The sequence below is a fragment of the Macaca thibetana genome, chromosome 14 (assembly GCF_024542745.1).
Source record: "Macaca thibetana thibetana isolate TM-01 chromosome 14, ASM2454274v1, whole genome shotgun sequence".
Taxonomy (NCBI): domain Eukaryota; kingdom Metazoa; phylum Chordata; class Mammalia; order Primates; family Cercopithecidae; genus Macaca; species Macaca thibetana.
Window position 1 is genome coordinate 29,928,236 of NC_065591.1, and position 25,534 is coordinate 29,953,769.

At 43.6% G+C, this 25,534-nt stretch overlaps 1 protein-coding gene across 3 annotated transcripts in view; it reads left to right on the top strand.

The window, feature by feature from the left end:
• Positions 1-25,534, top strand: part of SLC1A2 (solute carrier family 1 member 2) — a 171,981-nt gene that overhangs the window by 92,810 nt on the left and 53,637 nt on the right. For all 3 annotated transcript variants that reach the window (XM_050758753.1, XM_050758754.1, XM_050758752.1), the window contains exons 2-5: positions 12,224-12,363; positions 14,541-14,693; positions 17,167-17,417; positions 23,604-23,772. In XM_050758753.1, coding sequence (XP_050614710.1) covers positions 12,224-12,363; positions 14,541-14,693; positions 17,167-17,417; positions 23,604-23,772 — 713 coding nt within the window. The remainder of the gene's footprint in view (positions 1-12,223; positions 12,364-14,540; positions 14,694-17,166; positions 17,418-23,603; positions 23,773-25,534) is intronic.

The following is a 25,534-nucleotide window of genomic DNA, read 5'->3' on the forward strand; positions in this document are numbered from 1 at the left end:
GAGTAGAAGTGATAAGCTGCCCTGCACTGCAACTGTTCAGGCATTGACCAGACATCGGTATGTGGACTGGCTGCAACAGTGTCATCTGGGTGCTTCTGCAAAAGTCCGGAGGTCTAGGCCCCATCCAGATGTGCTGAATTGGAATATTCAGGAATGGGGCTTGGAGATCTGTTTTGTGTTTTGTTTTGTTTGTTTTTGTTTAATATACTGTTTTTTAAAGAGCAGTTTTAGGTTTACAGCAAAATTGAGTAGAAAGTACAGAGAGTTCCCATATGTCCCTGCTCACATTCAGGCGCAGCCTACTCCACTGTCAACATCCCCCACCAGAGTGGTACATTAATCACAACCAATGAACTTACCTGGACACCTCATTATCATGCAGAGTGCTTACTTTACCTTAGGGTTGGCTCTTGGTGTTGTATGTTCGTGGGTTTGGACAAATGTATGATGACATGTATTTACCATTATAGTAACATACAAAGTATTTTCATTGCCTTAGAAAATCCTCCGTGCTTCACCTATTCATCACCATGCCCCTCCATAGTTTTGCCTTTTCCAGAATGTCATATAGTTGGAATCATACAGTATATAGCCTTTTCAAATTGGCTTCTTCACACTTAGTAATATGCATTTATTTTTCCTCCATGTCTTTTTGTGGATAGATAGTTCACTTCTTTTCAGTGCTGAATAATATTGCATTGTCTGCATGTACCGTGGTTTATCCATTTGCCTACTGAAGGATGTCTCAGTTGATTCCAAGTTTTGGGAATTAGAAATAAAGCTGCTATAAATATCCCTGTGCAATGTTTTGTGAGGACATAAGTTTTGGAGATCTGTATTTTTAACAAGTGAACCAGAGACAGAGTTGGGGCCACTAGACCAGATAATCATTTGTCCAGAGGCTTAGAGGGGACAGGAAGCCTCTGTAATCCAGAAATTCTAGGATTCCATGACTGTTCCATATAGCTCTTGGAGCAGGCTCTGGTTTGGACTAGGTGTTACCTTTCTTCTCTCAGGAATCCTCCCCATCCCCCAACAGCAAAATCACTTTTTTGGCCAAATGTTCGGTTTCAATGTGTATTGCTAGCAAGAAATTGCCTAATATAAAGAGCAAGTTTTCTCAGACTGGAGGGAGAGTGGGCTGACCGGTTCTTCCAAGTCCAGGACTGACAGGGATCAAATCCTAGCTCTACCATCTATTACCTTTGTGACACTGAGCAAGTAACTTAACCATTCGATGACTTCGTTATTCCTTCAGTAAAAGTTGCTGATACTAGTACCTATCTCCTGAGGTTATTGTGAGAGCTAAATAAGTTCATACATAAGAAGACAGAAAAATACCTGGTATGAAGTTAGTTGTGAGTAAATGTTAGCTGCTGTCATCATTATTGTCATCATCATCATTCTTATCATTACCAGTTACCAGACATTAGGGTCCTTCTGGTGGGGAAGTCCTTCCTGGTGAAGGACCAGAGTTGGAGTGAACCCTTGAGGTTATTTCACAGCAGCAAGTGCTGGCTAAGTCAACAGCAATAGGATGGTTCCTGTGTGCCCTGGTTGCCTGAAGGGAGGAGTCAGTTGAATGGATGCCATTTTCTCATGATGGTACATCTGGGGCCATGGCACCAGCAGCATGGATTGTCCAAGGCAGACAACAAGACCATAGCTTCCCAGAGCTCACTTGCTCTTTCTCTTGTTTAGCAGCACCTCCTCTCTCTATCTTCTCTCTCCACGTGCTAGGATGCAAGTCTCATAAGTAGCTACCTAGTGCCTTGGTGTAGGTGGTAGTTCTAATGTGTCCATTGCTCTGCAAATACCTCTAGAAAGAGTATGCCCATAAAACACTGGATTCAAAGGCAAAGGACAGCACAGGTTTAACTTTGCTGCAGACCCACAGCACAGGTTTAACTCTGCTATTTCTAACCTTCATGAGCTTGGGCAAGTTTCAGAATCTTCTGGGGCTTCTGTCTTTTCATTTCTAAGATAGAATAATCCTTCCCTCTCAGGAATGTCATTAACTCTTGATGAATGCAAAAATGCCTTTTAAACAATACAAATGTTATTATTGGCTTATTTGTTAGAAAGTTAAACTGATGAAATGTTGGTTATTGTTTACAATTGAAAGATGAACACAAGAAGAACCTGCCTGGGTTCCTGTTATGGAAGACAAGAAAGGAAATGTATGAGAGTTCTTTGCTGTTATGGGCATGGAAGAGTAGAAAGAAGATGAAGGCCACAAACTTCTTTGGCCAGTCAGGTCACTCTGTTATAACCTGGACTACCTTAAGGCCCTGCTGTTTTGCCTTATCTGAAGGAGATGGTTACATGTTCCCAAAGTATAAGGTGTTCTTTGGGCAAAATTAGTACCTGTTCTTTTGCTGGGAAATCCACCAGTATGAATCAGCCATTTAGGGCCAAAGATAGATGTGCTATATGTATTTGCTTCTAACACCATAATTTAATTTGACTATTTTTCAACTTTTAACTCAAGTATAGCACTCAGACAAAAAAACACACAAATCTTACGTGAATGGTGTGATTAATTTCCACAAACTGAACACTCATGTGAAATAAGCATCTGGATTAAAAAGGAAAAAAAGGAGAATAAAATTGCTAGCATTCAAGAAATGCTGTGGAGGCCTCAGAATTTCAATAGTTGACTTCAAGACTGATCCTGGCAATGGTATGCAGTTGGAAAAGTTTACGTCATTTATGTTTTGACATCTCCTTTTGTTTGGCTTCCAGATACAGTTCTGTCCAGGACCTATATTAAGGGGTTCCTCCAGACAATTCTATTTTGGGGGATGGATTGAGAATCTCCTTTACACTGTGGTGTCAGTGAATGGGTTGCTTTTTCCATACGTTTCTGGCTTAAATCTGGGTCTTTGGGTGGAATCAAAAGGGATAGTTCTCTCAAGGAGAAAATTTGGGTCTCTGGGAGCCAGAAGTGGGTGACTTTGAAGGTCTTCAGGGAACCTTTGAAGAAGCCCTTAAAATCATCTCACAAAAGCATTGTGTGGCATTTTGAATGCCTGCCATGGTAAATCTTGCAATTTGCAAGGTCATGATAGTGACTTGCCTTCTTGCTTGGGATTGATGCTACATTGCGTGGTGGGCTGCTCAGTCTAGAAGGAAGAAAAAAGAGACAGGCTGCACTGAAGAAAATCAATCGTAAAGTGTGATCAAAAGACCCAATCCCGGCTAAGGTGTACAGCGCCTCACCCAGTTTCTGCCTAGTGCCTGAAGGCGCTGCAGCTAATTGAACCACCTCTTAGTCAACATCCTAGTCACTCCTGTCTGGCAGACTGATTGGAAAGGCTCAGTTTGAGAAGCTTCAGAGGCTAGAAGAACCTCCCAGGCCTGAGGGCCAAATCTTGAGCTCTTTTAACCTCAAGATCAGGGTTCCAGTGACTCTTGGAAGGGGAATAAGTACTCATGCTTTCTGGCAGTAGGACCACATTTTGGAGGGTCCAATTTAGAGATGCTGATGCTTAGCAGTTGGGTCCTAAGAGATTCTTCAGGGACCAGTGCATCTTCCCAGGTCCTCATCAGTTTCCCCAAAGGCCTTGTTGGGGGAACCTAGAGTGGTTCCTCGTTCTATCTTCCCTCAAGAGTGCTGGGAGCACTGAGACCACCATACCTTGGTCAGGGCAGCTGGATCACAACCACCAGCAGAAAAGAACCAGCCCTGCTGAGATGCTGCCCATTTCTGCTACACACTGTTTTTCTCAATGCAGGTGTTCCCTGCTTGTTTTCTTCTTTCTTTCTTTTTGTTTTTTGAGATAGAGTTTCACCCTTTTTGCCCAGACTGGAGTGCAATGGTGTAATCTCAGCTCACTGCAACCTCCACCTCCTGGGTTCAAGCGATTCTCCTGCCTCAGCCTCCTGAGTAGCTGGGATTATAGGCTCCTGCCACCATGCCCAGCTAATTTTTTGTATTTTTAGTAGAGACAGGGTTTCACTGTGTTGGCCAGGCTGGTCTGAAACTCCTGACCTCAGGCGATCTACCTGCCTCAGCCTCCCAAAGTGCTGAGATTACAGGCGTGAACCACTGCACCCGGCCCCCCTGTTTTTTACAGGATGGGACTTCCCCACTTGAAACCATTTCTTATGTTCCTTCTCTCATTTCTCTCCTCTTCTCAGATTTGTTAGCCTTCTGGACCACTACCTCTTATAATGGAGTGTCACAAAGAACCTGTGACAAGAACATATTTTTAACATAATCATCCATTCCTTCATGCAACATACACTAATTTAGCATATACTATGTGCCAGGAGGATGCTAGGCATGGTGGAGACAGAGTCAAATAAGACACGGTTTGTCCTCAAAGAGTTTATGTTCTAGTGGGGAAAATATACGAGTAAACCGTGAAAAATGCCTTGAGAGCATGGGTGACATGGTAAACTACATCTACAAAGCAAACTCGGGAGTCAAGTCATCAAAGGCTCCTGAGGGAAGTCATGCCCAGAGTTATTTGGAAGGAATAAAAGTTGGTCTAAGAAGGCTGGTTTGAAGAGTGGGTGGAGGATGTTTTAGCTAGCAGAGATGGTTTGCTTCAAGACAAGCTGGCTTATTCATCTGGAAAGGGGCCAAGTTGCCCCTGGCTCAAAAGCCAGAGTGCATGCCACGTGAATCTTCCTCATCTTGTTGATGTTGTGTGAAGTTATCACATGTATTTTTGTGTTGTTCCATGAACCAGAAATGGGTAGCCATTACTTCAGAATTGACAGGCCTTTGGGGACTGGGCTGGCCAGTGTGTTCCTGAGCCATGGCATAATCTTTATTTTTAGAAGAGGTTCCCAATTTGAGATGATCAAACACCCCACCCCAGTCTCTCATTGGGCCCTGGAGGCTGATTGTTCCTTGGTGTCTTATTTCTGTTTGGGGTGGTGAGTCTATCTGGAAATAAGGAAATTTGTTGGGTCAAAGCTGCCTAAGTCTCTGCCTGGGGAAAGATTTCATAGAAGTCCAGAGGCCATATCCTTAAGGTTGTACTCCTGATGTTCTTTGAGAGGTTATTTAGTCATTCCATCATAGGGAGGCTGATGGCAGTGGGATCTTCCCAGACCCTCACCTACTCTGGACCCTCTGAGACTTTCTGTTTGTAAAAGGCACAAGCACCAATGTATTGGCAGGGAGATTTACTAAAACTCAACAGTGAGTAAACTCTCTTACTGGTCATTTTGCATCATATGAGGGATTTCAGACAAAGAGAGGATATTAAAATTGAGTATCTACTATATATCAGATACTCTCTCAGTGCTTTCATAGATATTATCTTATTGGAGCTCTATAATGATGCAATGAGTTGCATCGTTTGTCCAAAAGACTAAATGTCTTGTCGCAGCCACTGCCAGAAAAGGGACATTTTAACCAAGAATCAATGGCCATGTAATTATGTGATTGTATTCCACCAACTTGCCTTCTGACAGTTGCTAATCAGAGCTGGTGTTATAACATCTGTTTCTGAGCCAAACAAATAAAATTTTTATTCATCCCTTGAAAACTTTGTCTCCTGCTACTTTGTCTTTGCAGTTTGTGTGTAGACACCTGAAGTCTCAATTGGCTGTATACCTGCCATTCATGGCATTAGCTGGCTTGGACCATTGCACTTAGGAAGTGATATGGAAAAAGAGGCTCTTCTCCTTCGATTTCTCGTCTTGTCTTTTCTGAGTGCCACCTCACCAGTTCCACAGAAGTTGACTGTGCCTGATGTAGGTGGTCTCTCAATGGCTTAGTGGTCAGTTTAGCAGTTGGCCGGTCCCAATGCCAGTTTACCTGTTTGACTGTTCCCAAGGCATTGATTTGCCCATGTTAGAAATCTAGACCTGAGAATGGGTGAGGATGGATGAGGAATTAGAAGATGCTCACGTCTGAATTGTGTGCTGAATTTCATCCCAACCCAGCTTTATTGGCCCTGGAAAACAATGCTTCCGTAGCAGACATAAGGAAGGTTAAAAGGAACGCCAAAGGTTGTTGTTATGGTTGCTGTTGGTTTGTCTCTCATCTCTGCCTTTCCCTGTGAGGGTTGTGGTGTAGCTACTGGGCTATCTCATGGTAAATGAAATGACTTGTCTTCATGGTCATCTCTAGGCTTATTCCATCGTGGGTAGCTAGAATGGAATCCACATCTCTGGAACTGAATGCTATTACTATCCTTTTCCCTCCCTGGAGAATTAGAGAATCACAGAATTTTATAATGTTAAAGAATTTCCAATTCGATCCTCTTATTTTATAGATTAAGAGAATGGGACCTAAAAAATAAAAATGGGCCAAAATTGATACTTAAACCTTATTGATATCTTACATTAAGAGTGTGTTTTTACCATCTCATAGCAGTTTACCCTACTGTCTGTTGATCACGGAAGGTAACGTTACATCCATTTTATCCTCATACTTTTCCCCTGACACACCCATTGAGCAGCAGTCCTGGAATTAGAACACAGACTTCCTGACTTCCAGTCCTATCCTGGCCCAATACCATCATGATTCAGGATAGCTATAAACTGTGTTCTTTAACCAGCCCCTCGAATGGACTGAAAGAAGCTGTAGAAAAGAGGTTTGTGAAGTCTGGAGTGCCTCACCAGCAGGACAAGAAAGTAATTCTGTGATTTTGCAAATGAACACTGTGAAGACACAATGAATAGAAGAAGGGACTGAAAGAGACTTTAGAGGCTGTGACCCTTTAAGTTTCATTTGCAGGATCTGTGACAACACCGTATCTGTCAGAGAGAGACTGACATCTTGGTGGGTAAGCATCTTTGACACAGTTAAGGCAGGTCTTACAGGATCTAGGAAGGGTGGAGGGACTTGCAGGTTGTTGGAAATGCCAGAAAGTCTTAGAGTTTCAGGCCCTTTTACAGCAGGGGTGGCATTCTTCAGGGAGCTGGGGATATCCTGGATGTGGGACAATCAAAGCTGAAATCTCTACCTCCTTGTTCTTGGTGCTCGAGCTGACATCACTGGTATTTCCATTTTTCTTATCCAAATACAACAACTGTCTTAGGCGAGAGGCCCTGCTACGAGCACTGTTTTTGTTCTTGATACTAGGGTGACCTAGTGTCTTCCAGTAGGGCAATTTCTGGACATCATTGGCTCCCCAGTACCTCCCCAGATCCTGAAGCCTGGGGCCAGAGAGGGGAGGTTAGATGTCAGCAGTGGAAAGACAGGTGGGTGAAGCCCATTGCAAACCCCACACACATCCTCCAGGAGAAACACACCAGTTGCTTTTAGGGTCCCTGGGGAGTGTTCTGTTGCCACCTCATCAAATCAGTGAAGGTGGAAAAAAGAGTCTGGTGCCAGCTAAGGCGACACTGAAGTGTGCAGCAGGAAATCTGAATCCAACACCACATCTAATGAGCCTATTATTAGAGGCTCTTGGCAAAGCAAGAGAAATTGAATGCTAATGAAAAGCAGGTTCTGAGAATAGTTTAAAACTTAGTGTTAGCCCCATTACACGTTCCCTTCTGAGTCACAGAGGATGATTTGCACGATAAGCTGAGCTTGCCTTGAAACAGGACTCACGTGGATTTGCATGAGAAAGAACTGGGCAACGATTGCAAAATTAACAGCTGTTTAAATAATTCAATGGAGAGGCTAAGGCTGAAGGAAATTATAGGCTCATTGTTAAAAGTTTTTAATTATCCCCCAACAGCTGTCCCACCACATGGCCTTACTTTGTTGGGCAGTGGAGGCCATTCGAGAGATCGGTCTGAGTTGGCGCACTGGAACTTCCAACATTAAGGCATTGCATTGCTAATATTCCTCCATTCAGGAGGCACTCAAGTAGAAACACGGACGGCAGGCAGTGTCAGAGAGCACTAGCCTTGATGGATTTGGTGGACCCAAATCCCACCTGGGTTTTGTTGCTTTGTTCTGTGTGCACAGCTATAGGATGTAGGAAGGGACTATTAGTAAAGGGGTAAGTGTGCACACTGGACATCTTACTGTGTATCCGATGGACTTCCCAGACCAGATTTGGCACTTTCTGCTTATTGCCATGGGAGCAAATCTGCTGGCTGCTGTGACCTTAGGCTTTCCACCTATATCCAACTCACCTCTTCCTGGTAACTGTTTCTCTTAGGGATAGTCATTTACACCCTCATAATATTCATGATGGTGATAGGACCCAGCATTACTTATTACATATTCATTTGAATCCATGTAAAAATCAACACGTGGACCCCAGGGTGTGCATCTGGGTGGGAGTTTTGGGATCTAGGTAGTAAGACAGATTTCCAAATTGTGTATGTTCCATTTATTTGCTAAGCTCTAGACAAATTGCATAAAATACTTGAGGAGACCCCTCATTTCTTCTAGGTTTCTATTCAAATGTCCCTTCATCATAGACACCTTCCCCGGACACTTGATACAAAATCACGCTGCCTCCCCACACACTACTATCCTTCTCCTTCACCCTTGATACAGTTTGGCTGTGTTCCCACCCAAATCTCATCTTGAATTGTAGCTCCCATAATCCCCATGTGTCGTGGAAAGGACTCCGTGGGAGATACCTGAATCATGGGGGCAGTTACCCTCATGCTGTTTTCATGATAGTGAGTGAGTTATCATGATATCTGGTGGTTTTATAAGGGGATTTTCCCCCTTTTTCTTGGCACTTCTCCTTGCTGCCACCATGCGAAGAAGGACACGTTTTCTTCCCCTTCCACCATGATTGTAAGTTTCCTGAGGCTTCCCAAGCCATGCTGAACTGTGAGTCAATTAAACCTCTTTCCTTTGTAAATTTCACAGTCTCGGGTATGTCTTTATTAGCAGAGTGAGAATGAACTAATACAACCCCCCTCCCAGCACTTCTCACTACTTAAAATGTATTTATCTACGTATTTGTTCTCTCACTAAAGTGCACGCTCCGTGATATCAAGGGCTCTTTTTGTTTATTGCAATATCTTTAACATTGACAACAGTATGGGGCCTGTAATATGGGCCCACTAGAAATTTGTGGAATAAATGCAAGAATGGTCAGAATCTGACTGAAGTGGCATGCTGCCAGTCTGTCTGCAGAAGGGCCTTATTCCCAGGGGCAAGCACGGGGCCATTTTAGAGCTACTTTTCAATTCTCAATTTCTCTTGGCAAACATTGATTAAGCTCTCAGTACTAGGTGTTAAAGATCACAATCTTGCCCTCCTGGGGTTCATAGACTGGTGGAGAATGCAGGCATTTAAATTAAATCCTTCCTTCAAGAGCTGACTCAGGTCTTGGCCCCTTCTGGAACCCCTTCTTGAACATCCCTTCCTCTTCCCTGAACCTGGGTTAGGCATTGTTCTTATGATTTCCCATAGACTCCTTTGCAAGCTTGCTCAGGGCCTGTACATAAAGCAGACAATTACAGTACAACGTGCTTTATGTTTTCTCTCTGAGTAAAGGCTCTTTAAGAGTAAAGATTGTACCATACCCATTACTGAGTATAGTATCTGACACATAGAGAACACTCAATAAATATAAGTTATCCCTGTTATTGTCACTGTTACCAGGTGTGTTTGCAATCAGCATTTATATAGCTGTTTGTGTGAACACATTTTTAAAAACTTACATCTTATTCTAAAGGTGTATAGGCTTAGAAGCAGCTCTATATTATATAATATTCTATATACATTATATAATCATGCTATATTACGTGATAATTCCCATGTCAGTCTCTCTTTGTGTTCTGGGAGCTGTAGTGATTAGTTAGACTAATTAGAATAGTTGGAAATTTTAGATTAGTCAGAATTTTTACAGAGAGTTCTTGGGGGACTCTCTGTGTTTCCAGCTGCAAGATGAGTCCCTGAATTACCTTTAAAATTATTTTCTATGTGCAAGCATCAAGGACTCTTACAAGTCTTCCATATCTGTTTAATTCCAAGAGGGCAACTCACGGAAATTCTCTCAATTAATATTTGTGGGTTTACAGTATTTTGATGTAGTCACTTTGATGTGGCTATTTTGATTTAGGACTTCAGGGACATTTTGTTATGGCCTAAAAAACAAACCATTAAAGAAGCAGCAATATTGTACAACAAAGAAATGTGTGGCACAGGCATCCAACCATGTTGCCGGGTTGGGTGTATATGCTAACCTGATTGTTTGTGTGTTTTCACTTTGACATGGCTGTTTTGATGCCTGACACTTCCATTACATCATATGGATCTTGCCGGAATGGTTGCTTTAAATACTTCCTAGTTTTACTTGAATACCAACCATGTGCCTGATTCTCATTTCAATGGCAGGAGGGATTCAAATGAAGCAGAAGGCAAGGAGATTAATGATCTCAAGGGGACTGGAGAGTTTGGCCAAGAGCTGGCTAAGGAAATACATTCACCATTTCAGAACACATACTACCTCCATTCTTTGTTCGACATTTCCTGCTTTAGAGCTTCATATTACTGACTGGAGACATGTTTAAAAATGGAAAAAGATCCCACTGTAAACATAGAAATATGGTCTATCCATGTTAAAAAGATCATTTTGATCATTTCCCCCTGCTGTGTTGTAAAGTGAATTTTCTGTCTGTTTCACTTGGTGATAGGAGGAAGTGGTATTTATTGCTCACTGATCAGAAAGGCCCTCACCCACCTGCTGTGGGCAGTCATACCCTATTTCCTTTTTCAGACGGTCTGAGGGATTGTTAGTGCACACATATGTCAGGAAACCAGAAGTTGCCTCAGAAATTAACTAGATGAGTAGAAAATTCGGCCATTAAGGGGAGACTAGGAAGCTTATATTTTGACTAACATTCTCATCTGATCATGCAACGTTATTCCTAATTTTAAAACATTTGGGTAGCGAGTATATTAGGCAGCCTGTTATGAAAAAGCAAGTAGTTGTATTTGGGTTCCAGGTCTTAACTCTGAGACTGGAAGCTTAGGTCTTGGTATCTTGCTGGAATGGCAGTGCAAGTGGGTAAGCCCCCTGAACAAAATGTCATCCTTGCCATGAAGCTGATGGGTGTTAAGTGTCTCTTCTTTGTGTACATTGGAGAAAGGTACTATGCTAGCATATTTTTGTTTAACTTTTATCAAGTAGGCATCAGGCTTTTCTTTCTACACCCCACACAACTAGCAAGAGTTGGAGTCAGGATTTGAAGCCAAGGCCCTCTGGCTCCAAAACCCACACTATTCCCATTATAACCAGTTATTTCAAAACACAGGTCTGCAGCTTGGTGTTGGTTCCAAAGGAAATTTTCTCCAGTCTATGACAAGACTATCTGGATAAGGGCAACACCTCCCTGTCTTGAAGGCACTGTCATCTGTTCAGAGACACCTCTCTTTCTAGGTGTGAAAGGCTTATTTACTTTTTTTCTTTTATCAAATGATGGTGATTGTAAACAGCAGGTAAAAAATGTCCTAAGATATGAAAGTGAAAAACTGGCCTCCCTATGGCAATCCCCAAGCTTACATCTGGAATATTATTGGCCAGGGAAATGACAAAGCTGAGGACGAAGTATGCCCATTACCCCAGCAAGGGCTCCTTTGGGCAGACTCCCAGGATGGCTTAGGCGTACCTGGGGTTTACCCAGAAAAGGGCTTGGCTGCAACCATAGCTGGAGGTGATCAAAATACTTCTTAAAACCATACTTCTAGATTCTAAGTGGTATTAGCTCTTGGCCAGTTTAGTAGTCTTGATAATGTAGGTGACCTTTTAAAAGCCACAATAGGTTGATTGTTTTTTTTTGTTTGTTTTTGTTTTTTTACTATGTAAACCATCTTTTCCAAAAAAGAGGTAAAGCTTGGATGATCAACATTTGTGACTTTCACATGTCAGGATGGGGAAGGCTTGAGCTTGGAGACATTTTAAAGTTGATGTAACTCAAGTATGACTCACCTTTTTGCTGTTGTTACAAGAACAAAATAGCTCAGGTTTTGGAGCCAGACCTATCTGGATTTGGATCTCTATTTATTTTAGCCTTTGCAACCTTGGTCAAGACTCAAGTAAAGGCTCTGTAACATGGTAACTTCCTTCCCTAAGTTACTATGGGGGGCAACTCTTTGGAAGACCCTACCATTGCATGTAGTGTTCCTTTCCTTTACTGGGAGGATCCACATCAGTTCTCAGTGTGTCCTACTGTCCTGCTTATAGGTGACCCTGAGTCACACTTACTTTTACTTTCCTGCAGATGGTTCCAGATTCCAACTGTGCCTGGAGAGGTTTCTCCTCATCTAGCCCCTGAAACTGTATAGGGGAGGTGCCAGTCTTTCTAATCTCTGCCTTCACTTCTGTTCCAGTGCCAACAATATGCCCAAGCAGGTGGAAGTGCGAATGCACGACAGTCACCTCAGCTCGGAGGAACCCAAGCACCGGCACCTGGGCCTGCGCCTGTGTGACAAGCTGGGGAAGAATCTCCTGCTCACTCTGACGGTGTTTGGTAGGTATCTGCACCACCCCACCCCCAGTCCCCTCTTCTCTGGGACTCTCCTGGCTCTGTGGGGCAGCTGGTCTCAGCAGCCAGTCGTTCCACCAGAAAGGAAGCCACATGGTTTGCCTAGGGTCCTGTCTACCCAGGCTTCAGTGATACAATTTTCCTCCTTACCTCCTTTAGCCATTCGTTCTCCTTTGGATTCTAGTAGTTCTTAAATTTTTTGCAAGTAAGCATCTTGTGAGAATGTTGGCATGTGGATTCCTATACTCATGGAGACTTTGCTTTGGGCCATCTGAAATGAGGCCCTGCAGTCTACATATTAGCAAACCTTCTAGGCAGTTCCAAAGCAGTGGTCCATGGACCATGTTTAGAGAACCACCTGCATCAAGATAAGCCCAAGTATTGCACAAAACCACACTAAAATGGCTCCCAAGGTCTGAGCTTCTCCAGACACATCATTAATTTAGGTAATTTGGGCACATTGGCTAATGAGGTCAGTGCGGAAGATGTTTGCCCCAATGCCTTAATCTGATACAGCTCCATGTAGCAAGTCCTCCTCCTCTGCTTCAGGCCTCACCCAGGTGATGGTTGTTCTCAGGCTGTTGATGCAATCTTGGTCTTAAGTTTCCCATGAGGGTTTATTGAAAATGGGGCGAGATACAGTTTCTTACAATGACAACCACACCATTTCCTTTTTCAATCCCTCCCTTGTTCTTCAGCTCTCACTTAGGTTACACAGAGAAGCAATGAACAACTTGTCCTTCCCACCCTCCCACCCACCCACACACACCCACCTGAACCCCTCTATTCCATGGCCTTTCCTTTGAGATAGATGCCTTGGTTGCCAGTGGCCCAGCTCACCACAGCTAAGTTCACTTAATAAGAAACCACAGGCATGGTTAGGTTTTCCAAAGGTTACCTACCATGTAACCACATCTAATTCATCACAGGACTTGAAGAAGTTGGAGAGTATGATTTTCACCTGCAGAAGAAAAAGAGTCAGGCTTGCAGCCACATGACTCCCTCTACATCCATGGAATTAACACCGTAGCCTGCATTCCTGGAACTCCCTCCCTCCGTTATGGCCAGTGGTACTGACTCAACTTGTGGTTTCTGCAAGAGTCATTCATGTTGGCCACCCATTTGCAGAGATCTAAAATTTTTCTTCTGAGATCTGAGTCTGTAAAGTGAAAGATCCCTGCCAGCATCTCTGCCTAAATTGTTTCCTCCAAAATTAAATATTTTAGACTCCATTCTTGAGCTCCCATAAAATCAGCAATCTAAAAACTATGTAAAAGGACACAGAAGTCAAGGACAAGCCTTGAGAGTGAGCCATGGGGAAATTATTGGAAGCCAAAGAAAATAGATAGGAAGAAAAAAATAGAATTCACACTAGCTTGGTCAATTAAATGTTCTTTTCATCTGGTCTCCAGTTACAATGAGAAGACACACATTAAATGCCATGCCATGTGGTCAAGCTTGGGCTGGGTGAGGAAGCAATATCTGTCCTTGTGAGTTATTTCTTTCTTTTTTCTTTCTTTCTTTTCTTTTTTTTTTTTTTTTTGAGATGGAGTCTCACTCTTTTTGCCCAGGCTAGAGTGCAATGGTGCCGTCTCAGCTCACTTCAACCTCCGCCTCCCGGGTTCAAGCGATTCTCCTGCCTCAGTCTCCTGAGTAGCTGAGATTACAGGTTTCCGCCACCACGCCCAGCTACATTTTTGTATTTTTAGTAGAGACAGGGTTTCACTGTTTTGGCCAGACCGGTCTCACTGACCTCAGGTGATTCACTCACCTTGGCCCCCCAAAGTGCTGGGATTATAGGCATAAGCCACTGTGCCCAGCCCCTTATGGTTTATTTCTATGGACAATTTCTGGCTCCAAGTAGACAAATAGCCTCAAAGAAGTTGGAGTCAAGTTGCCAGTGTGCACTTTCATAAAGCCTTGAGAAGGTTCTCCTTGACTCTTTGGGTGTTGACTTTTTTAGAATAGTTGGAGGGTTAGAAAGTCTTCTCGCTAGTCAACAAAATCAGCTTCACTTATCTAATGTTGTTTTTGTTACACATTGCTCATCATCTAATACTGCAGAAGCATGAGAAAGGTCAATGTTGCTGAAATAAGTGTCTACAGTTAGTCATTTGACGAGGGCAAAAAACAAATTCAGATTGTTTTCCCCTTCCTTTTAGGTGTCATCCTGGGAGCAGTATGTGGAGGGCTTCTTCGCTTGGCATCTCCCATCCACCCTGATGTGGTTATGTTAATAGCCTTCCCAGGGGATATTCTCATGAGGATGCTAAAAATGCTCATTCTCCCTCTAATCATCTCCAGTTTAATCACAGGTAAGATGACCTCACCAGTGCCTGGCTAACATGGGTCATACTCCTGCCCCAGCTTTTGGATTGACTAGAATCTCAATTTGGTTGAGGGAAAGTGATCGTCTATGTCATTTCACTTCAGAGCTTTGGTTTTCCTGTCTCTGAAATGGGGATAATCAACCCTAAAGAAATAAAAGCTTGCCATCAATTAGTCAAGTCTATTTGTCTTTCTCTCCAGCAAAAAAAAGAAAAGGAAACACAGCCACATGTTACAAGTGATGATACCTCTAGTGGTTTTAATTTTTTTTTTTTTTTTTGAGAGGGAGAGTCTCCCTCTGTTGTCCAGGCTGGAGTGCAGTGGTGCAGTCTCGGCTCACTGCAACCTCTGCCTCCTGGGTTCAAGCGATTCTCCTGCCTCAACCTCCTGAGTAGCTGGGGCTACAGGCGTGTGCTACCATGCCTGGCTAATTTTTGTATTTTTAGTAGAGACAGGGTTTCACCATATTGGCCAAGCTAGTCTCGAACTCCTGACCTCATGATCCACCAGCCTCCAAAGTGCTGGGATTATAGGCATGGGCCACCATACCTGGCCTTAATTTTTAATGTCTACTTTTCTCACCATTCTAAATTGTATTTTGTCCAGATACTGATAAAGGTAATAAATGGAAAAGGAAACTTTCTACTATTTTAATCGGGAATAGAGGGAGGTTGCATTAAAAATAAATGAAATGCTAGGTATGAAAGTCCTCTGAGTTTTTCAGAACAAAAGTACTCCTAATATGTGGCATCATGTTCACTTATTTTTGACTAAAATAATTAATTACTGTATTTGAAAGAATTTGGTCCTCCTCTGTGGGCTTATACTGATATTTTCCTCCTTACCAAATAATATTGCTGAAACAGGGTATAAATTGGTGCCCTTTGGAGACTAAGCTCTGAGTTAAGGGCAGGAAGCCAAGCTTTGGTCCAAATTTGGGTACCAGCCAGCTAAGTGATCTGGAGAAGTTATCCCCCTGGACTGGCAAGGCTCTGGTCACTCCAGGAGATTCAGGGGCTGAGCTGGGTTGTCAGACAGCCTCAGCTGGTTGACCAGTGACCCCAGTACCTGAAATGCTGGAACTCAGAATCAGGCACTTAGGGGCTTAGTGGGATCTTATCATTCAACGCTAGATTGAGTGAAATGGTGCATTTACCATGAATGCTCCTCTCTAAACCAGATAAAATGTTCTCTAGGCCTGTTAACAGATCATACGTTGGCCAACTTGGTGGGGAAACCTAGCTCCCATTGGCTAGAATTAGACTTTAGCTTGTAAAGAGAAGTAGGTCATACGTAGGTCAGCTTAATTTAGAGCAGCTCACATCACTAACTTCCTCCCCCACAGCAAAAAAGACTGACCCCCAAAAAGGGGTTCAATCTCTCTTTCTGGTAAAAGCAGGAACTGAAACCAGGAAGTGGACACATTGAAGAAACAATTGGAAAAAAACCCAGTGGGGCTGGAGTTTTTGTTAATTTGCTTGGAATTTCCTCTAACCTCCCTAGGTATAGATGAAGTGCCCACCATTGGCAGGGTGCTTCACAGGGTGTTCCCTAATCCCTGCATGAGGCTGGGAACGTGGATCTTCATGCTTCACCTCAGAGAAATGAGAGGACTGGGCGAAATCTTCATTCTCAGACTCTCCATGTCAGTTACCAGTAATATATTCAAAAGACATTTTGAGCGTGGGACAGAGCTACTAACTTTTTAGTCTTCCAAGTGAGGACATTAAAACCTAAATAAATAAACAAGTTAAAAACTAGCATGTACCAGCACCATCGCATTGCTTCATAAAAGAAAGGATATGTTAAGACCAAAAAAAAAAAAAAAAGTGGAAAGAACATAATCTCAGAATTAAAAATGGGTTGTCTTCAACTTTATTTTAACTCATTATTGCAGACTGACAAAAAAGTTGTCACAGACCATTCGTAAACTCTAAACAGGAGAATCTTCAACTCTCCCAGTTCTGTAAAATCTTGAAAATCTCCCCGGAAAATAGAATGATAAACTATGAGATTGACCAAATATTCAGTCCAGTCGGCCCTGCATATCTGTGAGTCCCTCATGTGAGGAATGAAAATATTTGAGAAAAAAAACTAATAAAAAATACAAAATAATGCAAGTTTAAAAATATAGTATAACAATTATGTACATAGCATTTACATTGTATTAGGTATTGTAAATAATTTAGAGGTGGTTTAAAGTAGACAGGAGGATATGCATAGGTTATATACAAATATTACACCATTTTACAGAAGGGACTTGAGGACCTGCAGATTTTGGTATCTGTTGGGAGTACCAGAACCAATTCCCTCATCGATACTGAGGGAAGACTACAGTAGGGGATTTAATCAGCCATTAACACATTTGAGTAATATGAAGCCAATGTCATAGAAATGTAGACATAGGTCATTAGCACAAATGTAATAGAATTAATCCTTCTGCATTTCTTTTCAATCCAGGGTTGTCAGGCCTGGATGCTAAGGCTAGTGGCCGCTTGGGCACAAGAGCCATGGTGTATTACATGTCCACAACCATCATCGCCGCAGTGCTGGGGGTCATTCTGGTCTTGGCTATCCATCCAGGGAATCCCAAGCTCAAGAAGCAGCTGGGGCCTGGGAAAAAGAACGATGAAGTGTCCAGCCTGGATGCCTTCCTGGACCTTATTCGAAATCTCTTCCCTGAAAACCTTGTCCAAGCCTGCTTTCAACAGGTAATCCAGAGTTCAGATGTTCTCTCTTCTCCAGTCCTCTAAGTTATCAAGGCGATAACTTAAGAGTCTATTTTGCCAGGCGCGGTGGCTCAAGCCTGTAATCCCAGCACTTTGGGAGGCCGAGATGGGCGGATCATGAGGTCAGGAGATCGAGACCATCCTGGCTAACATGGTGAAACGCCGTCTCTACTAAAAAAATACAAAAAACTAGCCGGGCATGGTGGCGGGTGCCTGTAGTCCCAGCTACTCGGGAGGCTGAGGCAGGAGAATGGTGTAAACCCAGGAGGCAGAGCTTGCAGTGAGCTGAGATCCGGCCACTGCACTCCAGCCTGGGTGATAGAGCGAGACTCCATCTCAAAAAAAAAAAAAAAAAAAAAAAAAAAGAGTCTATTTTAACAGATCAACTCTGGTAGAAATTTTCTTAATATGTAATTATCTCTGTCTAGGCCCAGGGATTCTATGAGGTGGTTTAGGGCAGGATCTTGGGATTGGAGTCTCCTGATTTTAACTTTTTTAAACCTCCTTTTTTTTTCCAGCTCACTTAATATCTTTTTGCTCTGGGATTGTCCTCCTTTTTTCTCTCTCTCTCTCCTTATATCTATCTCTTCCTTTCCTTTTTGTGCATGAGGCTGGGAAATGTGTCTTTGAGTCATCCATGGGCATATTTTCATTAGCCTTGCCCACAACCTTCTAGAGTACACAGGGGTTCTTAAACTTGGCAGTAAAGCCAAACCATCAATGGCACTTTTAAGAAAATACAAATACCATACACAATCAGAATCTCCAAGGGATGAATCTGGAGCTTGGGTATTTTTTTAAATTGTGGAAGTAATACATGCAGATTATGAAAGATTTAGAAAGTATAGAAGTACATAAAGTAAAAGTTAGAAGCTTCTACTTTCCCTTCTCTAGAGCTACTTCTGTTGAGAATGTTGTTTCCTCCCCTATATTTTTCTTTTGCCACATATGCAAGTTTGCATAATCTTTAAAAGCGTTCAACCCTGGCCAGGCGTGGTGGCTCATGCCTATAATCCCAGCACTTTGGGAGGCCAAGGCAGGGGGATCATTTGAGGTTAGGAGTTCAAAACCAGCCTGGCCAATGTGGTGAAACCCTATCTCTACCAAAAATGCAAAAATTAGCTGGGTGTGGTGGCATATGCCTGTTATCCCAGCTACTCAGGAGGCTGAGGCAAGAGAATTCCTTGAGCCTGGGAGGCAGAGGTTGCAGTGAACAGAGCCACTGCACTCCAGCCTGGGAGACAGAGTGGCATACTGTCTCAAAACAAACAAACAAACAAAACAAGAATTTAACCCAACGGTACTCCATTGTTCATAAAATGTTACATTTGACTTTTTCATTGAACAATGTTTTAAAGTCATCTCTTCTTTTTTCATGATTGCATAATATTTTTAAAGGATAAATTCCTAGAAGTAAAAATGCCCTGACAGGAGTTTTATATTTTGAGTTTGCTGGCTCTTGCAAAATGGCACTACAAAAGTATGTAGCAGTGGGTACAGATTCCTTAGCAATGTACACTCTTGCCTGCTGCATACATGCCTATACATTTTTTTAAACTTGGGATTTTTAAAAAATAGGTGATTCTGCTGAGTGGAGCCACTGAGTTAGCTGAGTAGGCACCATCCACTACCCTGTTTTCTAGCCCCAAGGCCTGCTTAGGCTAGAACACACTCCACACACGCCAGTTCCCATGAACCTGCGTAGAAACTAAGCTAAAACCAAGCAGTCTCCTTCGGCCATTTCCAAGCACAGAAGAATGAGCTTAGGACACAGGTAGCTTAGAAGAAAAGTGTGTATTCCTAGCTGTCTCCAAAATGTAGTCCTTAACCATTGCTGAACCCAGATTACTCTGTTCCCTAGTTTCAGATACCATTTTAGTGGTACATGTAGCATGGACCTATATTAAAGGAAACCACTCCAGGCCAGGGAAGTTGGATGCAGAAATAAATAGAAATAAGCTGGAGGAGAAGGTGCTTACTGGGCTCCATCTGTATAGCATGTTTGCCCCTCAGCCAGCCTGCTCAGAAAGATGAATTGACTTGCTTTAGAGTGAGACACACAATTGGGTGCTGTCCATTCTCAACGTTTTGGAGAGAGTGTTCTGGGATCGCAGCTGCAGGAGGCTGAGCTGGTAGTAGACTGGGGGAGAGTGGAGCATGGGAGGGCCTGGGAAGGACAGATTTGGACTCAGTTCTGTGCCTGGTCATGCCATGCTCTGTGAAAACAGGAAGGCAGGACCAAGAAGCAGGCAGGCTCCTGGAGCTATTGCTCTGGTCTTGGAGTGAACTTTTGTGGAGCTGGCTACACTCACACTCGGTGAGCGTTACGGTGGATGGGCAGTCTTTGCATGCAGCTGCCCATGGCGAGAGGTGCTGTCTGCCACTCTGGAATAAAGACATGAGCCATTCCCTTCCCCATCCTGGCCCTGACCCCAACTTTCCTTTGCCAAAATTCATATGAGGACTGAGCCTTGGTCCCCCGGTAGGCTCAGGATCAAGGTCCCTTTGGGTTAGGACAACCTGAAGAAGAATGGTGTAGAATCCACCTCAGGGAGAGAATGGGAACAGATTCCTTAGGCCTGGGAGGAAGGCACTGAGGAGGACTTGAGACAGGAAACTCTTTTAAAGGGACATGGCATTTCCAGAGAGAAAGGGTGCATGAGAAACATCTGTGTCCATGAGTACAGCTAGAAGTGATTTAAAATAACCTGTCTTGAGTGGAGGAGGCTCCCTGACCAGAGTTAGAAACAGAGATGTAAAGAGAAAGATGAGCTCCCCCCAGAGAGGAGACTGCCTTCTCCCAGGTGACAGGGCCTGGTTTGCCCAAGTCAGGTCCCTGTGTCTTTGTGAGCAGGGAGGTCTCCTGCTTGCTATTTGGGGCTTACTCTGAACTAAAGTGAGATTTCCAAGAGAGTAACTGGCTGTAAGATATGGCCTTACAATATTAAACCCAGAATCACCTGTTTTTAAAATATCTCAAGTTTAAATTCTGAAGGAAAAGAGCATGGGTTCTTTTCCTCCAGAAAATTCAGTGATTTGTGTATGTTCACTCGGCCGATACTTGTGAGCAGGACGGGCTGCCAGGCTGTCTGCTTTGCACAAGGATGCCATGGGGGAGGAGAGAGATGAGGTCCCTGCCCCAAGGAGCTCACTTACGTTAAAGGGGAGGGAGGTAGACCAAAATAAACATCAGGGAAACACAGAAGAGACTTAAACACTGAGACAGGTGTTCTCTGAGGGCTAGAGGCAGGATGATAGGCTGGTGGTAACTAGGGGAGATGTTTGAGCTGAGAGGATAGGGGATCAGAATGAGTTAGGCCTACAAAGAGCTGGGGAAAGATGCTTCTCAGTAGAGGCACACATATGCAGAGGCTGAAAAGTACTTATAATGTTCAGAGAAGAAAAAGGAGGCTGTGTGAGGCCAGTGTTGGGGGTACAGAGACTGGAGGAAGGTGAACTCAGCTCAGGCATGACTTGGTGGGCCAGGGGAAGCTAAGGATACAGACAGGGCTATAGATAGCCACACTTATCTGTAGACTGTATGTAGACAAGAAGAAAGCTGAGTAGGTAAGTTTATGGTTTTGCAGGTTTTACAGTGAGACATGATGGTGGCTTAGGGTCGGGGAGACTGGAGTTGGCACCTGCTATGCTTTGGATGTCTGTCCCTTCCAAAATTCATGGTGAAATTTAGTTGCCATTTTAACAATATTGATAAGTGGACCCTTTGGGAGGTGATTAGGCCATGAGGTCTCTGCTCTCATGGATGGGATTAATGCTGCTATAAAAGAATGAGTTTGGCTCCTTTGTGCCTCTCTTTGCCTTTCTACCTTCTTCCATGTAATGATGCAGCAAGAAGACTCTTGCCCGATGATGATACCTTCATTGTGTACTTCCCAGTCTCCAGAATGGTGAAAAAATAAATTTCTGTTTATCATAAATTATCCAGTCTTAGGTATTCTGTCGTAGCAGCACAAAACAGACTAAAACAGCAAATACATGAAGTTGTGCAACCAAACAGGTTCTGTGAATCAGGAACTCAGGCAGAGAACTAGGCCTGTGTTCAATGTTCCTATCTCCTCAGCTTCAACTTACACTACTGGCCTATGCTATTTGGAATCTGGATTTCTGGAGTCAAGCATAACTCATCTTGAATCCTGCCTCAGCAACTAACTAGCAAGCTGCCTTTGAGTCGAGGGGCTACTGTTGACCTAAGACATAATGGATGTAAAACAGGTAGCAGCTGGCCTCCTGCCCGATCCTGACAGCCACCATTCATTTAGATCCATGAGTATTTCTCTTTTAAACCAATTTAGGCTTCTTTAGCATTCTTAGGATAGGTTGACAGTTGACTTTGGTCCCCTTTTCTTTCCTGGGAGCATGACTCTGCTGTTCACAGAAGCTTCTCTTGTGATCCTTCCTGCATTCACTCTTCACACCAATGTTGCCCAGATGAAGGGGCCACATTGAGGGGAGAAGTGGGCTGCCTGTTCTTCCCTCACACAGCTGGCCCTAGGCTTCCTCTCTCCCTGCACGAGTACATGTGGCCAGGCTAGAACAGAGAGCACCCTCCTCTCCTCAGAGAACACTGACCTCCCTTCCCTTCCATTTTGGATAACTGGCAGTGCAGCTTTGCTTCCTATGGAGCCCAGCACAGTAGGATTGGATCCCTATAGCTTAACGTACAGCACAGCCTGTGGAAATAACTCAATGGAGGTGAGGTCATCTGAGTTGAAGCCCCAGTTCTGCCCATACCTCCATGACGTCCAACAAGTCACTTGACTTTCCTATGCATCTTCTTCCGTATCTATTCAGGGTTCAGCCATCTGTTACCTACTACATGCCGGCACTGACATTCTAGGATTCTGCATTGAGTTCTATTTTAATGCCCCTGGAGGTGGTGTTTTTTAGCCTCAGATGTGGATTTTTATAGCACTCTGCATGTAGGGTGCCTGGCACCTTTAAAAATAGGACCACTGCCATGGATGTCGAGGAATAGCGGGAGAGGTTCCTTGTGAGTCATCTGGCAGAGACGCTTGGGGAACATTGAGCAAGGCTTGGCATCACTGCTCAGAAGGAGCGGCTGTCTTCCCACCTTGAATTTGGATCTGAAATATGAGCAAATGCTCCTGCCATGGTGGCTGCTGGCAGCTGGCACTCTTGGTGCCCAGATGGAGATTTCCAGCCGAGCCTGGCTCTAGAAGGAGCCCAAACTGAGGCAGCCTGTGATGCCCCTATCCAGTGGGGACCAGGTTGGGGGGAAAACAGGTGGATCATGAGTTGCTGATCTGACCCCTGCCAAGGCTTTCTATTCCTAACCAGACCCAGGGCCCATCACAACTGGAAGGACCATCACAACTGGAAGGACCATCTAACTAGGTCTCACAATTGGGAAGAGCATCCAAGTTAGATGTCTCATACTGTTTCTGAGCTACAATCATAGGAGTGAAAGAAAACATTTATCCCCCAAGTTTAAGACTGTGTCCTATTATTGACCATAGTACTTATAGTACATTTGCAAATTATTTTTATACATTCTATACTTATGAAATCGTGTCATTTGCAGCAACATGGATAAGACTGGAGGTCGTTATCTTAGGTGAAATAAGCCAGGCACAAAAAGACAAATATTGCATTTCTCATTTATATGTGGGAACTAAAATATTTGAACACATGGAAAAATAGTGGAAAAATAGATAACAGAGGCTAGGAAGGGTGAGTGTGGGGGAAAGGGAAAGGATGAAGAGAAGTAGCTTAAAGGGTACAAACATACAGAAAGATAGAAGGAATTCATTCAATGTTTGATAGCAGAGTTGGATGACTGTGCTTAAAAAATGCATTGTACTCAGATGATAGACACCTTAAATGCCCTGATTTGATCATCACACATTGTATACATGTAAAAAATTTCTCATGTACCCCATAAATTTGCACAAATAAAAAATTCTGTAATTATCTGTGATTAGGACAATTGTATCTCACTGTGTATAATAAAACACTGCTTTGTAAATAGACATAGAAAATATTCTCCAGTTTTCATAACCTTGCTTTGGCATTTCTTAATTATTGTTAACCTGTTGGGAATCTTAAAATATATGAGTAGTCAGGCTTTTTTTTTCACCTCATAGGCCAAACCTCAACTTTATGCCTTTTTTCCCCTCACTCTGTTAGATTCAAACAGTGACAAAGAAAGTCCTGGTTGCACCACCGCCAGACGAGGAGGCCAACGCAACCAGCGCTGTTGTGTCTCTGTTGAACGAGACTGTGACCGAGGTGCCGGAGGAGACTAAGATGGTTATCAAGAAGGGCTTGGAGTTCAAGGACGGGATGAACGTCTTAGGTAGGCCAGCTGGTGGTCCGGGATTCTGCTTCCCTGTCTATGGCTGGGCTCTCCTGCACTCCTTTTTCAGAAAACTGATGACTCAGCTGTCCTCTAGGTGGAGCAGGAGGCTCTCTCTGGGGAGCAATTTGAGGGTCACTGGGACTGAGAGCTGAGCGATTTAAGGAAGAAGGAGAAGGGCAGAGGAGACCATGAGGGGACAGGGCAGCCAGAAGCTGGGTATCGGAAAAAAATAAGGGAGCTTACCATCATTGGGCACATTCCCTGACTCTCTGTGTGGTGTTAGAAAGTCACTTTCTCTGACTCTCTATGTTATTAAGTGACACATCCATTGCTTTCATTTCTTAAGCATTTTTTTTTTTTTTTTTTTGAGACGGAGTCTTTGCTCTGTCACCCAGGCTGGGGTGCAGTGGCGTGAACTCGGCTCACTACAAGCTCCGCCTCCTGGGTTTACGCCATTCTCCAACCTCAGCCTCCCGAGTAGCTGGGACTACAGGCGCCCGCCACCTCGCCCGGCTAGTTTTTTTTGTACTTTTAGTAGAGACGGGGTTTCACCGTGTTAGCGAGGATGGTCTCGATCTCCTGACCTTGTGATCCGCCCGTCTCGGCCTCCCAAAGTGCTGGGATTACAGGCGTGAGCCACCGCGCCCGGCATCATTTCTTAAGCATTTTTTAAAAGCTGCCCCCATGTACTGGTGCTGTGCTAGGTGCGGAGGCTGGACCACCGCAGCTCTCATAGTCTGCAAACAAATGCAATGCTACCAGGACTGTGAAGTGTTGGAGTAGGTACCAAAGGAGCTTTACAGATTATCTTGTTTTACTTTCTGGGATCCCAGTGAGCTCTTTCTCCTAGCCTGGTGCCTTCTTAGCATGCTATCCTAGAGGTTTTTGGGGCTCTGCAGTTGGGCAGACCTGGGTTTGGATCCAGTATGGGCCACTTAACTGGTTATCTGACCCTGGGCAAGTTACTCCATTTCTCTGAGCTGCATTTGTAAAATGGAAATGGGATTGACATCTGTTTAGTAGATTATTGTGAGGATGAAATGTGATTGTGCATACAGGACACAGTAGCTTATGCCATGTGCTCTCTCCATATGAGCTCTGATCATTATTCCAAGTGGGTGGAGAGCTGAGGAGTTCAGTAAGAAAATACCTCCATGAGGGACAGAGGTTTCTTACCATGTGAGCAGCTCTAGTCTGCCCAGTTTGCTCCCCTCCCACTCAATGGGTCCACTCCCTTCCATAACCTCCATCCACCATTAGAATGGTGTCCCCTAGACAGGAAATAGGGGCGTTTGGCCAAAACCTGGGAGAAATGGTGAATCTGGATGGATGAAGTATGTTTATTTATCTAAGCACAATTTCTAAAGGTTTGGATGACAGCTGCTTAGAGATGAATGAGCTCAGTAGTCCTTTCACATTGTCATCTAAAAGATCGCATGGCCTGTCTCCTTAGTTGGGTTGTCAGATAAAATACAGAATGCCCAGATAAATTTGAATTTTCGATAAAAGGCAAATAGTTTTTTAGTGTGTGTCACAAATATTGCATGGGACATAAGAATACTAAAAAAAAAGTATTCATTACTTACCTGAAATTCAAGAAGTAATTGAGTGTCATGTTTGTTTGTTTGTTCCAAATTTGGTAAGCCTACTTCTTAGCTATCCAGAATGGTACAGAGAAAGAGGAGAGAGAGGGAGCAGAATTGCATAGTCACCAAGAAGCAGAAGCGGATCTTTTTTGTTTGGCCTGGCAGGAAGCAGG